The sequence below is a fragment of the Sipha flava genome, unplaced genomic scaffold (assembly GCF_003268045.1).
Source record: "Sipha flava isolate LNK unplaced genomic scaffold, YSA_version1 38_pilon_pilon, whole genome shotgun sequence".
Taxonomy (NCBI): domain Eukaryota; kingdom Metazoa; phylum Arthropoda; class Insecta; order Hemiptera; family Aphididae; genus Sipha; species Sipha flava.
The window spans coordinates 3,322,942-3,341,489 of NW_020273099.1; the positions used below are offsets into that span (position 1 = coordinate 3,322,942).

Below are 18,548 nucleotides of genomic sequence, written 5' to 3' on the forward strand. Positions count from 1 at the left end.
ACAAATTGTAGTTCTTCTTTTTGTTGGAAAACTTTTGTGTTTGCAAAAATATTTCTATTTAGTAACACAATCTTACGGTGGAAATCGATGTCATAATTTAAACTGTATTATAGTAATTTATAATAATATTATTATTGTTGTAACAAGAAGTAAAAAAATAAAATAAAAAAGTTTAGAAATATATTTGGAAAAACAAATGTTGATTTAATTTTAAATACACTTAAGTATTTTAGAACACATTAAGTTTATTAAACTCAAATATAGTTACATACAATAAGAGTATAATTTTAATTATAAATTCGTAATTTGAGTGTGTATTGAGTACCAAGTTCTTACAGAGAAATAATAAATTTTATGAATTGAATTCTTAGTGTTGTATACTAAAAAGTAAACTAAATTCCAACAAAATTCTTCTGTTAACATATTAATAATATGACTTAAATATTTCATTCGTTGTATATTAAAGTCAAAAGTTTTAAACTTAACTTTTAAACTCTGTATCGTTTTGTTATTTTGATTGAGTGTTCATAAAATTTATCCAAGACTGCATATTTGTATACAGGAAAAATGGCTACTGTTAAATCTCAAGTTTCCAGTGAAAAATAAATATGGACTTAATTCTATCCATTTTTAAATTGTATACAAATAAACATAGTATTAGTATATATATACGTGTATATCACCTATGAGTCCTACTAACGAGTAAACAACTCGTCAAAGGGACAACAAAATATGTCAATTTGATGGAAAATCATATTTAGGCATCCAAAAAGAATATTTTGCTTTTGAAATCAGTACCATACATTGTATGTTTAAAAAGTAATTTTTTTTCATTGAAAATATTTGTTTAAGGTATTCGATATCAAGACCGCGTTTGACACTCTGTTTCGAATTCAATTTGAAATAATTTTTAAAAAAATTCAAATATTATAAAAAAAAATTTGATAATCTTTTAAAATGTTATTTTATTGATATAAAAACAATTCTGAATACACATTTTATATTTTTTCCTAACCTCTAAACGTGTATAATTATTTGATTTTGCATTATTATTTTATGCAGGATGGTTTTTATCGTTGGTCAGTCACAGTTTGACTATAGGATGACATGTTTTCTAGAACAAAATAGTTGTATGTGTGTGTTATTAATACGAATAAAAATCACAAACCAGGTATTCAGTTTTAACAAACCAGTATTTCTTCCACGCTTTGTGTAAAGACATAGCAAAAGCAGTTTTAAAAGCATTATTACATTTATAAGTAACAACACGACGGATAGATACGAGAAGATGAATTCTTCGACACATGTGATACGACGGTAATCGTAAAGACGTGATTGAATTAGGCATTGCTTTTGACTCAAACGTAAGTTTAAATAAATATCATTTAATTGTAAAATACCACAGTGACTTGATAACAAGTCGGATTACAAATTTTCACCGGGTTCTGATTCAACGTACATATGTGCACGTAAACATCAATATTTATGTATATTGTCGTTTTTACACCTGTTGACGGGCTATTGGAAGCGTAAAAAAAACGGACCTTTTGTATAAATTATATATTTGTAATAATTGAGATTTTTTGATAATAGATGTCCGCGATAGTTGAAAACGTCGTACGTCGATTTTTTAGCGTATACATCTTGAACTACGGCTCATCGTGGTGTCTCGAGCGATTTCATTTTTTATCGATGACGATTCACGTGAACGTTCTCGGCACTCGCGTTTGAAAGACAATTTTCTATTTTTTTTTTTTTTAATACTCATGTGCGTACGCACTCGAACGGACCGACGGACGAAGACGACGACGACGACCTGTTGCACCGAACAGGTGGTTTGTGTATATATAATCGCGTTATTATTTACATGACAATCCGAACGGCCGACGTGTACTTACACGTGTACACGGTCACACGAACGCACAATCCTAAACAAATTCATACCGGGTACGAATCGACGAGGATCGATAACATATCCCGTGTATATTATATTATGTATAGGATGTACACGCGGATAGAGGTCACCGTTTAGCCCCACGACAATGGGCGCCGCCGCCGGTTCCATCAATCTCCCGACGACGACGTCTTCATGCGAGCGGTCGGACGTGGTAGATAAATCACGTGCGGACAGCGCGTGTGAGGAGAGGATTTGTTTCGCGGTGCACGCGGAGGAGTTGTTGGAGCAACGGCAGTGGCGGCGGTTCCGATAATGGCGCGTTGTGTACGCAGTAAATCGTGTGGAATTTTTTTTTTTTTTTTTCTAGTTGTGCAAACGTAAAATTACAATAATGTCATGTCGACGGTCCGACGGAAACGACGGCGACGAAGACTCGCGGAAGTGATTGAAATCCTTTTGCCGACGTTTCCGGTTCGAAACCACGCGCGCCTCTCGCTTCGTTTTTCTTCTTTTTTCGATTCCCCGACTGGCGGACCTTTTAACATTCGATTGTTCTGAGGTTTTATTAAAAAAAAAAAAAAAAAATCAAAATTATTTGATAAAATAATGCAGCACGTTTCATCGTTTGTAGAATTTTGATGTTAGTTCTCAGATGTTATCGAAATCATTTATGCTCAAACGTTTAAATGTGTCTTATCCATAGTTGATACTCATCGTGTTACGTCATAGGTGTCATATATTTTTGTAGTTCAGTAATAGTGCTAATTTTTTGCTTTCTGGTCCACCAGATTTTGAAGGTCTCAAGTTGACATATAGTAGCTCATACTTGACTGTTGGGGCGTGCTATAAGATTCGAAAAAATAAAAAAAATGTTACAATGTAGAGTAGTGTATTTACGAAAAAAAATTAAAAAACTTATTACTCAACATCAAAAACACATGTACCTGTTTCCGAAATTAAATCGAAACATTATTGGAGAAAAATAATAGCAATAGACGTAAAAATAATTAAAATAAATGATGGGGTATATAAGTAAAATAATTCTGTCGTCTGCATCATCAAACTTATCGATTGTAAAGTATTACATTATTTTCTACGAGCCCGTTACTCGAGCATGCACTTGACTTATCACCCGAAATATGAATTATGTATTGATTTAATTTGTACGTTATCGAATTATCTATCACCGTACTTGTAGAAGTGTATACCGCAGCCAGTGGCGGATTCAGGATTTTCTTTAACTTTTTTTTTGGGGGGGAGGGGGTTGAGAAATGTTTTCCATTGGGATATTTTTTATTACATTGCAGTCGGTGATTGATAATGAATTAAGATAATAATGAGTAATATAATACATTCATTTAAATCTAAGACTAATGATTTCTTGTACGAATAAAAATACAAATTATATACTTTCCCTCACACTTTAAAAAAAAATCTTTTTCTTAATTCATAAGATTATTGATTATTAATACATATTTTTCGTGATTTTTTTTTTTTTTTGGGGGGGGGGTTAATCCGTAAATCCGCTACTGATCACAGCACCCTACGGTGCCATTTACCTAAATAGTGTATTACGCCTGATTCAGTGTTCCGTATAGCAACGGTTGACTTGGGATTTTTAACAAAATCAATAAAACCCGTTGCAATATACGTCTCGCGGAACACAACATGTTTGGTTCCTGTTGCTGGCGACAATATTGATTTTTGTACCATATTTAATCGGCAAAGTAATTAGTACGAACAAGTATAAATTTCTAAAACGACACGAACGCTGTTCCATCAAGAGTTTCCGAGTTTCTTCGGAAGAAATCGGTGATTGGTTTTTATAACGTTAAAATACCGCTTTTATTTATTACGAAGAAGAAATTGCGTATCCACGTTGTAATAATATTGAATAATCAAATCAGCGTCTTACAAGCAATATAGCACTGTCATCTGTGTTTATAATAATGTTAATCCAATAATTGAAAGTTAATTATTAATTATTCGTCTGTCACCACTGCGGAGTCGTAAACCGGTTGTCACATTCCGGTATCCTCTTGTTGTCGATTTAGGGCAAAAGGTCACCCTTTCATCTGCAGATTTAACATGTTAAAACATATTGTTTATATGCGACGATAAAAAATTATTTTTATACAGTAATATTTAAAGAACTTTTGTGATGTACTATTAATTATTATACTACAATATATTTATATGGAAACTTTTTATGAGGTTTTTTCTTTTTTTTTTTATGTACTATGTTTTTATGACGTTGTTTTCGTATAATATTACGTCAATGGAAAACGCTTTTATCAACAAATCTCGAACAGCGGATTCGTGTACAGTATATGTGTACCAGCAGTTGTTTAATAACTAATTATATCGTTCCCCGAAAACAATTACCGTTTTTATCTTCATGAAATCACTTAGGCAAAAACGTCAACATAGTAAAATTCATACGCTCAACAGCTATCAGCTACGAAATAAATTATACATTAATATCATCCACGAGTAGAAAAATTTAACCTTTAGAATGGGTTGCACCGGGATCATCGCCATAGTATCATTATTACGAGTGACCATACAATTTTGCGGGTCCGTTTGGACATTTTTGAATACGTGATTATTACCATAAATAACTATAATTCACGTGTTTGAATGCGGTTTGAATAATTATACGTATCTTTGAACTACCGAAATGTTGAAATCTCCACGTGCGTCGCTATTATATGGAAATTGATAAATCTTGTCTCACTATACGTATAATTTTCTGTCAGAACATGGAATACAAAACTGAACATCGCAAATAGGTTGATATAGATCATTGAAACAATCAATTAAATCTGCAGATTAATAATAAAGAATAAAATTAAAAGGACGACGGCGAAGCTTAAGAGAATAATAATATACAGCGCCGGGGCGTGTTCATACATAATTTTATACCGTATTGCGGTTCACACATCATATAATTGAATCTCCATATTGAATTAGCTTCGAACGCATAATTATCATATTTTATAAGTTGTCAAAATCATAAACTCTAATCAAGATGATTAATTTACAAAGTAAACTTATTTTTTACAATTTGAAGTATTTATACTTCAGAATTTGAGTATTTTATATTTTCAATAATATAAATTAAAGTTTTTACGATTATATTATGTATAACGCATGGTGAACACAAATGAAAAATGTATTTTGTAATTTATTTCAAAGAATATATTTACAATAAGAGAAAGATTAATACAATAAGTAGGTTTACTGAATATATAATAGACCCGGTTAGACTTAATTAGAAAATCTATCTAATGATAGAGCTTATTTGAGATTATTTTGTGTAAGGAAACTCGACATCAAGCTTTTGATTTATAGAAAAGAAATATCGTAAACCTTATATAACTGGTTTTAACACGTCATAATATGTAGATTAGTTTATTAAGACATAAAAAATATAGCGTCGATAGTATGGCAAGATGAGAGAAAATAGACTAAGATGGTTTGGGCATTTGATGAGGCGAAAGGAAACAAAAGCAATAAGAGTGCCTATGAAAATGAACGTTGAAGGAAAAAGTGGAAGACTAAAAAAGAGATGGTTGGATATAATGGAGAATGATATGATGGTTTTGATGTGTACATAGGGGATATAGAATATTGAAACGAGTGAAGTATTAGGACAAGGGTGGTTGTCCCCAAATAGTTTGAAGAAAGGTGAAGGAGAAGAATTTATTTAGATATGAGTGTTGGTTTATGTTTGAAATTATTTCAAGAGTATAAAATTAACAAAGAATAGAAGACACAATAGAATCGTGTATATTTGAATATTATGAACATTATAATTGTTTCCCAACAAAACTTAAGCGATTTAAAAATTTAAGATATAATTAAAATATTTTATTACTTTATGTTATAATAAATGGAACACGTTCTAGATATAATGTGAGTTTTCATATAACTTAAAATATTTCTTAAATAATATCTGATTTTTTTTTTTTCATTTCGACATATTCTGAAATTTCAATATCTGTTTAAAATCCATTATAATAATTAATCGTCGATGGTAATATAATAGCTAGTTGTTATAAATAGTTACCCTTTATAGCATAAAAAAATATTATTACCACACACCTTAGTAGAATTTTTATAGTTCAAATTTTTATGGTTAGATAATTTGAATAGGTACTGAAAACCCTTATTGCACATAATTTTTGAATTCCTATGATTTTGAATTATTGGTGTTTAATAAGTTTATAATTGATAATATTGTATTCAAATGTCATTGATTAACTAAAAATGTTACTTATGTAATTTTAATTATTAATTATTTTATAAAAGCGAAAAATAAAATCCTTTTTTGTTTAAAAATACATTTTTAAAGGAAGGCATTTCATAAACTGAGTGATTTTTTGGAATTTTTAACACTTATAGGTTAGAATACTCATAAATTAATTATTAAAAAAATAATAATCTATAAATATTATTATTATTAAAAAAATTAATCATCGTATTTAGCATTAAAAAATAATTTCTACCGTATTTTAACCATATTATCGTAGTAATAAACAGAAGAAAAAAGTTAAATAAACAAAAGTTATTAGATTTTAAAAGATAGATTAGACATATTAGATTTCAAAAGTTATTATTCAAATGTTTCAAACTAATTTTATTAATGACAATCACTGTGATTTTGATAGTTTTTAGAATAACTATTGCTAAAATATTCTTTTTTATACTTAATTTAACTAAAGTTTATCTTAAAATGACCTTAAATCTAATCGAAAAACACACTTTTAATATTAATGACGAGCGTAATACTGATAAGTGTAAATGAATCGTTATTGAAAAAAACTCCTAGAGTACCGATGTTCAATGAATAATTCGATATGTGAAAGAATATTTCAAGAAATAATACTATAACATAATAATATTATAACATAATACTATAATAGTATCAGCAACTGTTTTGCTATATATGTACTAATATCGGTAACTGGTAGTATACGTTTCTTATAAGTTGCTTATCGAAGTTCAAAAGTTAAAACGAAAAAATCGTGTTCGAATGTATTGTTTTCGGTGATTCTGCACGCAACGTTTCACTAATTATTAGTTTTTATTAGACTTTTATGTGTGTGCGCAACGTATGTTAGAAGATAATTTGTGAATTTTGTAGATTTTGTGAATTTGCTAAAACAGTGAAAAACACTATAGTTCACTCTGTATATTACACATCAAGGTGGCGACTATATATCAGCACACGCGTGTAGATAGTCTGTTTTAATTTTTCGTAATTCGTACAGGTTGTCTCATCAGGTTATCTTTCGTATCGATTTAAGTGGAAAACTATACCGCAATATCGCATTGGAACTATAATTAATTATTTCTCCGACTTTCTTGCGGAAACAAGTGAACACGGTAGTTTACGATATTCTTACCACGTTAATATTATGCAGGTACTATCACGGAGAAATAAAATAATATCACGCAAGCTAGCATATTACACTCTGGCATAATATTGTGTACGTGCTGTTAACGGTACATAATCACTCATATTCGAAACGATTAATTTGCGAACGAAATTAAATTAAAAACGCGGCGAGGAAAACACCAACATTGGTTGTCGTCCGTAATGTATGCACGTAATCCTTATATAATAAACTACATAGGACATTTAATCCGTTTTTTTTTTTTTTTTTGGCTCTATAAAGACATTATTTATAATATTTATCGTTCATATTAGCGTATCGCGCACTTAACATAATATTATTGAATAACCCATCTTATTCTGGCGCGTATAATGACGTTATGATACTATAATTACGTATGCAACGAACCGGCACGAGTCGTATTCGAATGTTTCGCCAGGATCGATATCCATTACATTCAAAAGGAGATGATTTAAAAAAAAAAAAATATTTATTGAGAATTAAGTGTTTTGTATTGAAAACAACGGTATTTATTATTTTATAAAACGATCAAAATACTACGTTTGCTGGCGAGCTTCATGAGTGTGTATTGTAAGGTGGTAAATCACACAAAAAATATATAATTCGATTTACGACTACGTACGGCCGTGATAGCGTTTGAAAAAATGAAATGAAATTGTCACTTTAATGGCACACCGATTTTATTCATATTATTAATTAATTCGATTTTAGTGTAGAAAAATCAAAAAACAAACTAGAGCGGCTCTTTTGTGAAAACATATACATCATACTTTCCTACAAAGAGTTACAGGTATAATCAGGTTCAGCTCAAATGTTTACTTATAATTAGGCCAACTTAAATTTTCCCTTATACGTTTAAATAATTCAACAAAAATTTTTTTTTACATAAGCAATACTAAAATATACTTAATTCCGAGTTCATTGTATTTTGATATTATATGTAAAGTTAACAATTGATTAGACTCAATATATTTGTAGAAAAGTAAATCACTACTAATTTAAGTAAAACAAAATAATTTATAGAATCTTAGTTTTTACTATAAATCATTTGATACAAGAAGGTAATAGTAATTGTAATCTTTTTTTTGAAAATATCTATAGCATACAAATTTTAAATACCACCTTAGGCGTGGACCTATGTCGTCTACCCTTTGAGCCGGACCTGGGTACAATTTATGTATTTTACAATTCGTCGGTTCAAAGGTGAACAAATTTGTTTTGAAAATTTCAAAATTATATACCTAAACCTGACCAACTGTTGAAAATAGTTGATAACTATGATCAGAAAAATATCATAATTGATAAAATAAATTATATTTATATTTTATAAATTTACATTGATAAAATAATAAAATTGTATAGATTCTATTAGAAAATTTAAAGTCGAAAACTCGTATTAAATACACATTTTTTCGTAGGCACGTAACTTCGAGGAGAGCCGTAGGAACAATCTTCATCCCCTTAAGATCGTATTGTAGTTAACACGTATTAATATATACGATATTTATAGCGTTTAGTTCCACATTTTTTAAACATTTTGAAAAAAGTTAATCGTTCCTTCCTACAAAAAAAAAAAAAATTTAAAAAATTAGCAATTATTTACGTGCCTTATTTTACATGTTTTACGAAAAGAATATGTTCGCTGTGGGTTTTATAATTTTTAGATCTAACCCACAGTACACTTAATAAGATTATAAATTCAGTGAAATTATAATTAATTAAGGTACCTCCTAATAGAATTTACGGTACTAGTCAAATATTATTTAGTATACGTTAAGCATTCCGTCGTTTCCCGAGACCACTATGTATACATCGTACTAGTTCTGCAGAGTTGTTATGAACATATTTTGATATTACGAATACCTGTGTATACGCGTATAATTGTTGTTTTGCGAACATAATCCATATTATTGAATTGTGTCGCGCACGAGAACATCACATTGAAAATAAAAATAAGACGATGAATAATTTTTAACGTTGTCTCCTTCACGGGACGTCTGCAGGTACAGCACGTCATACGCGTAGTAATGGCGATAATTTATACGCTAACATATAACAGTTTTAAAGAGTTAATGCGCTTGTCCCGGCGCTGTATAGTAACCTGTTTGCGTAATACAGTCGTTCGAAGGAAAAAATTATCCTTTCGAACGAGGACCAAATGCACTTCAGTGTCGTGTATTAAATTAGGAGCGGTTTGTTTCGCGTGACACTAACTGCAGTACGTGTGTGTTCGTATGGGCACTCGCACCCATACGTAAGACCGTAAAATGCAATTATCGTGCGCGATGGAGTCGGACGAACGAAAGACGGATAAAAGTCGGTGCGACCAATGCCGGATTTAATCGTTGTGCTGCTTTAAGCACTAAACAAATTGCCATATTTTAATATATATATATATATATATATATTTCTAGTTTAAAAAATATTATTAAAGCATAAAATTTCTTTTCATCTATTACTTCAAATTTTAATGATGTAAAATAAAAATGTACAACTGTTATAAAAATGCATATATTACATTAATATGAAAAATTTAACTATACAAACATGATATAAAATATAATGATAAAAAGCATGGTAGTAAAAATGTTTAAATAGTTAATTTTATAATTAATAATCAAAATGAAATAGTGCCTAGTACCCCCATCGGTTTTAATAAAATAAAACATTTTATAATTAATCGCGTTTATTTTGGTTAATGTAATATTAATTATTATTTGCCGCCCTTGAGAAATTTCCACCCTAGGCACTAGCTTATAGTGTTTACTGGGTAATACAGCACTGGGTGTGACGAAAAGCGAAACATAACGTCGTCGTCGATACGGTGGCCGTTCATACGCGTATACGCGTTAGGATGGTCTCGCGCTGAGACCGACGATTACCCACTATGTGCGACTTGATTTCTTTTTTATTTACCGTGGCATTCATACTTGTCAGCTGCGGATGTCGTATTTTATTTTTATATTAATTTTTTACATACTCATAATTTAAATATTCATTTTTTGTTTACGATAATTTCAATAAGACGAACGAGTTGTTTTATCTTGTTTAAAGTAGTAGTAGTAGTAGTAGTATGTTGATAAAGCGAAAAAGAAGACGCTCAAAAAGAACAAAATGGGTTAATCAGATATTCCGGAAGAGAGAAAACCATGGCGAGTTTCATTATTTAATGGACGATCTAAAAAGAAATCCTGTGACATTTTTCGATTACTTTCGTGTGCGCTTAAACACATTCGCCTATATTCTAGAAAGTATCGAACCTGAGATTATATTGTTTTACTAATATTCTCGTTCTTGAATAACAATAATACATTTTTCGTAATCTTGTACTACGCGCTGTAAGCTCAAAAATACAGTTCTCCGCAATTATTTTCTGAATATACTGCGGTTGGTATCATCAGGAGACTAAGTCCATCCATCCCGAGTCGTATCGAACTGTCATAGTGGTTCAGTGTTGTTGAACATTTCGTCGCGGTAAGCCTGACACAGCGTTTTCCGTAAATTTAGAGAAACTTACGGTCCGCATAATCGACCTGCCGAGTGCACGATTCGTGGTTGTAAGATTTGAAATCCGATTTTCACCATCGGATAACATACGACCGAAAGGTACGGTTTCTAAGGTACGAAATATCGCAGCGAAAAGTCGTCAACATCTGTTTGTACGAAAATGCTATTCATTGGTTTGCAAGACGCGACAAGTCGCAACGACCTTACTTTGAGTCGTTGCGACCGACGACACCACTGTTCCGAGAGCAGTATCTTGCGACATGTCACTAGGACACATCACAACGACTATTGAAACGTTTGTAGATATAATGGCGTCAACACTGATATTCTCGGCGTCGGAAGACGAAACTCTAATTCGTCAAGTCCAGAATAATACACTTCTTTACAATATCGGAGATCCAAATTATAAAAATATTATGCAAAAACATGATATTTGATCATCATCAATTATTCTCTATCCCGATATATAAATAATTAATTTATAGGTTTTTCGACGTTTAGCGACGAGGTAACTTGTTCTTCTTCTAATAATAATAACGTAAAATGAATATTATTATTATTTAAAATACATCTATTCGTTGTGATATGATATGATATTATATGAAAAATACGTGCGCACTTGAACAAGTTTAAAAACGGACGCTGACCGAATACCAGTTGTGCCGCTGCGACTTGTCGCGTCTTGGAAACCACTGTACCCGAAAAGCGTCGCGACGACTTGTCGCCGCGACGTGTCGTGCCTTAGAAACCGTACCTGAATAGGCCTCGTCCGTCGCGCAGCGAACAAAACATGAATCGATTCGGCGCCGTTTTCAACAGCTTGGCTCGTCGTGCGCAACAACTTGGCGTATTTTCACGTACGGTTCAAAAGCGTAACGAGCAGTGGCGAAGCGTCATAGGAGACAATAAGACATTGTCTACCCACTTTTAATACGGATACATAATTCGGTTGTATTATATTTTATTTATTTTTATACAATTACATACTCCAATATTTATCATAGTTTTACTTTTGTGCCGTACCGTATTAGTATTCTTAAAATAGATTTGTTGCGGACCGTGCGCGCGAGCCGTCGTCCGTTGTGGCGTAGTGGTTAATTCTATAAACATCCAAGTACAGATACAAGAATTAATGAGACGACGCGTTGCAGCGTCTCGTTTTTCAAGGCACGGTGTGCAGGGAGAATAGGTTATTGAGTGGGGATCATCGTTGCGCTGTGAGACATGTCTCGCGTTCGTATTTATTATTTCATTTTAATGTACGTTATTGTAATCGTCATTACGCTTTTCGCGTTGATGCGTTATCGTTCAACGCAATTTCGTTATCGTAGTTATTGGTTGGTTTTTATTTTACGATTTATTCATGTCTGGCGTGATATTCGTATCTAAACATTAAAATATTGTACTATATTGTCATTCGCCACTATGCCTGATGATTTAATTAATGAAATGTTCAATGATGGAATAGTAAACTACTCGTACGAAAAAATATATGAAATAAAAAATAAAAGGCCTTGCCCCTTTTATCAAAAATACATATAAAGTTATAAATTCGGGGGGGGGGGGGCTGTAACGCATCATTTAAATGTCTTCCCAACTTAAATACTTGTGCTTCGCCACTGGTAACGAGTTCTCAACTGGTGCGAGAATCGAAACGCGTTCGTCCCTCCGAATCGTCACCGTTTCAGTCTCGAAAAGTTCGAGAAGATTTACTGTTTTCGACTGAAATTTTGTTCGGCAACGAGACACAAATTTTGCCCTATGGCCTACGACGTAGGCCCTACGTCAACAAGCAAGATTGCCGTGTTTGATAAAGAGCAACTCGAAGATCTTTTTTTTTTTTGAGACTACGTAAAATCCAAGGTGTACATAGTCAAACCGGCAACGATAGACGAATTAAAAGCCGACATCACATGCAGTGGTGCATTTTCGAATTTTTTGTTGGGAGGACGGGTTTAAATATCATTATCGTCATGGGATGGCAATTACGTGACCGAAAATAACCAAAAATTAAGTTTTACAACAATAGTTAAATTTAAGAAATTTATTTTTATTCAAACATTATAATCACATGATATAAGTTAGTGTTTTCTTTCTCTATACCTTTATAGTAAATCATTTGTGACTTTTGAACTTTCTTCTTCCGAAGAGGAGGAGGAGTCGAGACCCGGGAACTCCCTCCCTGAAAATATGTCACTGATCACATACGTCATTGGTCAAATACCAGACGAAATGCTTTGTTGTGTCAATGTAAATTAGAATTTTAGAATGAACTATGTTAGCCGCGATTATGGCCAACATTTAAAATATATAATATTTAAAAAATCACTGTAAATAATAGTTTTTTTTTTTTTTTATAAAGATATTCTAATAAAATTGAATTTTATAAATTATTTTTATTTTTAAAAAAATTACCTCTAAATGAATCATTCTTTATGTACACTCTCCCCTCGCACGTGGTCGTTTATATTAATTTATTACAGTTTCTCACGTCTTCTGACCATATTGCATGTTTAATATACGCGTCGGTAAAATATTATTTTTATTCCGCTGTACACGATAAATAATCGTACACCTACGTGTTAAAAATAAAATAAAAAAATAATGTTGTCGTAATATAAGTATGCACTGTTGTTTCCGATAATCTCTTGATTAATACTGCCATTGAGAAGAACACTGTTTATGAGCGCAGGAGTAAATATTATTTTATTTCTTTCGTCGAAACATCGTACCACTGTACAGCACCAAACAGAAATTTTCCTGAAATTTTTGTATAAGACTACTTATTTTCGTTTATTCGCTTTTCTCATGAAAAACTGACTGTCCTGAATTCTTGTATCATTCCTCCTGTCATAAGCTTACACGTAGCCCTCGGTATAAAAATAAATTTTATCTTCACACAGAAGTAACTCGTTATGTAAGCAATACCTCCATCTACAATATGTTAGAATCATGAAATCTATAAATGAATAAAAAATCGATCGATTCGTATCACCAAACTTCAACTCACTTAAAATGTTTTATAATTATGTACTCGTTAGTTTATAGAACTTCTTAATTAGTTATAATTTAGATAGAAGTGTGTATATGATTTATTTAGTTTTAACACATTGACAGGCAGTCATGTATATAAATACTGATGTAGCAGAATTAATCTCTGTAACGTCTGGGCACATACTCGTATAATACTGCTACAGTAGTACTCGAAAAACTGACTGAAAATCGACACGAATGCTCTGTGGTGGTAGTACGTTCGATGGTGGTGTGTAAAAAATCAAGCGTCTAGTGTGTAGCACATTATATAGTGATATTGGACTCTGACAAAATAAATCAGTTGTTATTTTTCTAAAAAAATTATACTATACAACGGTCACCGAAGGGAACAGAAAATTATAACCGCTATTTAGAGGTGTCCGTCCTATAGAGGTGACCGGTGACAGAAGTTTAATACGCATATCAGTATGGGTACTAAAAAAATGTATTTATAACTTACGATATAATTTAGATAATGTTAATAATTAAAAAAGAACATATTTTATAAATATTAAAATTAAAAAATTGAAATATATTAGTTTGTTTTAAATTCATTTTATTATTTATATAATTTTTTCAAACCAAATCTCTACAGTTTTTAACATACTGTGAACGTCTACGTCACCTTTTTGAAGTGTGAAGCTATTGGTTGTTTTATTTGACTGACAACCTCACATTAGTTTGATACGTTGCACTTAATCTCTTCAGTTCCTTTATTTGTTTCCAATTCGTCATTATCCGTAGTATTATGAATGACTTGATATCAGTGCTATGTTTTCAGATTTTTATCGACCAAAAAAAACTGATGATAAATTACACGGACACGGACAATTAAATTATCAACATCATAAATGCTCGTTAAGATAAACTGTCAAAAATGATTTGAAAACAATTTAACATTTTTCCATAATTTATTTGACCTGTTTTTAAACGTTGAACGTTATTTAGAGGTGTCAATGTATTTTTCCCGTAACACTCGACGGGACCAAAAAAATAGTCCGTCACATATAGGTGTGACCGTTACTGGAGTCTTATTGCACATAAATTTATTTTTCAAAAAGTTAGGCAATTCGGTAATGTTTACGTTGTGATACCGGATTTCGAACATCTGCACCGGCCCGAACGGTTGCGGTGGGTGTGACAAATTTCAATAGCGGCCCTATAACCAGTGCTCGACTTGGCAAAATTAAAGATTGACTCTGTTTACTCTAAAGAAAATAGTGGCCGCAAGACTTGTTAAGCGTTATAATTACAATGTAATAGTAGTAGGAGGACGCTAAAATCTCTGAAAATTAGTTGGGGTATTCCGTCTCATCGCGTCCCCCATCAAGTCAAACACTGTCCATAACCACTGGTCTAACTAACCGCACACGTATGACGGTGCTACCACATACCATGTACCGGTTATCATTTCCATCGTTCACAAAATGTGTGTTAAGTACACGACAAAGTCACAACGATCGCGTATCATACTTATATAGTTTAAACGTGCAGTTAATGCTGTACGGGTCGGGTGACGGGTAGTTAGCAAGGTGTGACTGATGAATGAACGGATTTTTCCAGGGTACTGCCGGACCGGCACGAACCGGTGACGGACGGCCGGCACCATTGGTCGTCGTAACGAGCCGCTGTCCGGATGCGGCCGGACCGCCGCCCGAATGCGGGTGAACCGATGAACAGCCAGCGGGGCGGTAGGAGGCGGTGCAGCACGCGGCTGGCGGCCGTCCACCATCACCGGCTGCGGTCGAGCATCACTTAAGGAGCGCACCAACGGTCAGCGGCGGCCGGCCGCTCACGTGCACATGATTTCCGCGCTGGACGCGGTCGCGTACGGCAACGACAGCTCGCCGCTACGGGCCGCCAACGGCACGGCCGGCGATGGCGGCGGCGGCGGCGGTGTAGCAACGCCGTCCAACGACACGACAGGTGTCATCCAATTCCTGGACGACGACCTGTCGTTCCCCGGCTACATACGCACCACGTGCATGGTGGTGTGCGTCATCATACTGGGCGTGGGCGTGGTCGGCAACATGATGGTGCCGATCGTCATACTCAAGTCGAAGGACATGCGCAACTCAACCAACATATTCCTGATGAACCTGAGCATCGCCGACCTGATGGTGCTGCTCATCTGCACGCCCACCGTGTTCGTCGAAGTCAACTCCAGACCGGAGACGTGGGTGCTCGGCGAGGAGCTATGTGAGTGATATTCGTAATTGGTATTAGCATGAAAAAAATTTAAAAAAAAAAATACAATCGCCGTTAGCGCCAGGGACGAGGGGTTATGCGTTTAAAAACAATGTGTTCAATAAAAAATACGTTCGAATAATAGTCAACATATATTAAATTATTTATTTCTTTATTATCCTTATAATAAAAAATTATTAAATGCCTCTTAGAAACTCTACGTTATTTTGATTACTATTTTTTCGAACACTTTTCATTCGAACACATTTTATTCGAACATATCATTTTCGAACGCATAACCCGACTACTTAACCGGGGGCGTGCCCGGAAAGCGTTCACCGTTCAATGTCGCGCACTTCAAACGGCAGTCATTCGTTTCGCAACACGATCGTTTCGGATGTAATAGTTCGTTCCGTTGGACCTGATACAGATCGACGGTGTAAACGCGATTCCGGAAAATGTTTCAACTTGAATCGCACAAAAATGTTAATACTTTTCCGAATTCGATACACTTCCAGGGGTTTGAACAACCTTCCCCCATAGGCACGACCCTGAGCGTTGGTCTCCTTCGCTTATATACAATACAATACGCGTTTCGGCTTGTGTGCTGAACTGCCCGCACGTTCCGTGTTGTACGAGTAATTTCAAAACTTTAGCGAACGCTCTGTTACGTCCTTCGGGCCCCGTTCACCTATCGCATGTTCCTCCATACCCTATTGGTTCGATGCCTTCTGAGTCAACTCCGTCCATGATTTGGGTTTCGCATCACCCCATAGTGTTCTCGTCTAGAACTTCTCGGTCGAATATACCGAAATCGTTCTCTGTAGAAGCCCTCAGATTCATCTATCGAATTAATTGCATCGATTGCGGATTACTAAGCCCGATAAGAGGGAGAACATCTGGGGCTATAGCTCAAAGGCTTGGGTTTCAAAATAGGGCCGGGGCTTGACCAAAATCCCTACGTCCCAATCATGGTGTCGAGCTATTTATGGATCACCAACATGAACTGTGCATAACCTACCCAAATAATTATAGAGTATGTTGTATATAACGAGTCTACAATAAAGTGGACACTATGGCATCGATCTAAAACGTAGACAAATAACATTTTCAAGAAAGACTGATATAAGTGAAAGGCTATAAGTAATTATTCTTATTTAGTCTGTGGCATAACCATAACTGTGATTACATTATTCCTTTGGTATACACATTTGAAAAGAAGGCACTGGATGTCAGTGGCAAGTTTAATACCTAGTGTGAGAAACGTTTGGATCAATTTGTCCCTGGAGCTCTTGATTTCTTTCCCTGCGGATTACGGTCTTGGTTCTACGAAATAAATACACATTCTTCAGAACCGTAAATTTAGCAAATTTTGTATACAGAAATGTAAACTTTTAGCTCCAGTATCTCGAAATCATTCGATTCAAGTTTTGGTCAGGTTTGCCAGATACAGAAGTTTTTGGTCCGACAAGAAGGTGAGTAGTACATTGATAACGGATAAACGATAAAAAATGTTATTAGTGCACCGGAATCACCATTCACGTCGACAAGCTACGTTTACAGTCCTGACCCCTCATAACTCATGATCCCCGCTACTGCCGCTCATGCAAGTATAATATATACTATCAGGTGATTTTTATTTGTTGTTGTCCGCGGTAGTCGAGCTATGTACATTTCACCGAGTTGGTTTATAAACAATATTGCAGTATTATGGACAACGTACAATCGTTCCACCGTTTGACAGTGCTACTGGACACGTCGGCATACACAAGGCTAGTACACAGCGAGCAACAGTGGGATTCCGAGGATACGTGCAAAACGAGAATATATCGGTACGTTTCTCGTCTCTGTCGTCCGGACTGAAACGTCCCCGTCACAACTCGTTCCGGTTATGCAACGCATTTGATCGAAGAAATTAATATAGAGTTGTATTCTCTGTACCGTTTTAATGTATTTTTCGCCCCCGCCCCCACTCCATCGGCGTTTTCCGTCAGATTTTAAACTCGTAATCGCTAAAAATAAATTCTCCACGAACTCCCACGCACGTCGGACGGAAGTGGTAGAATCGCACCGATCGCTACAGGATATAATGCACGCGCTAACATTTTCACGTCTCACGTATCATTATCGTCTCGATTATCATCGCGTTGGCTCAGGACGTTCTCGTCCTCCGTAAGCCGAGCGCAAAATAAACCGTCCGGCTTCTAACCGTACAATATTGATATCGAGTTTTCCCATTTAGATTTCACGACCGGGAAAATGACACCCCGAACGTGTTGCGGGACAAGTGCGTTACACTGACCTATATAAAGCTCGCACGTACGCTATTTGATGTGTGCGTTACGTAGACAATGTAAACGATCCCAATATCGCGTGGGGTTTTGCGTATATTTATACCCGCTTCCTCCGCGAACTACGAATACTAAATCGACCACACGTGTTTTTATACATAACGTAATTCAGCGGTAAAATATTAGTCCAGGCCATTTTGATTCTATTAA

The 18,548-nt window shown here is 34.3% G+C and overlaps 1 protein-coding gene across 3 annotated transcripts in view; it reads left to right on the top strand.

Moving 5' to 3' along the window:
• Positions 1-18,548, top strand: part of LOC112688349 (growth hormone secretagogue receptor type 1-like) — a 179,526-nt gene that overhangs the window by 19,674 nt on the left and 141,304 nt on the right. For all 3 annotated transcript variants that reach the window (XR_003149059.1, XM_025561510.1, XM_025561511.1), the window contains exon 2: positions 15,424-16,059. Coding sequence is in view for 2 of the 3 variants with exons in the window: in XM_025561510.1 (XP_025417295.1) it covers positions 15,663-16,059 (397 nt within the window). In the remaining variant the exon portion in view is untranslated. The remainder of the gene's footprint in view (positions 1-15,423; positions 16,060-18,548) is intronic.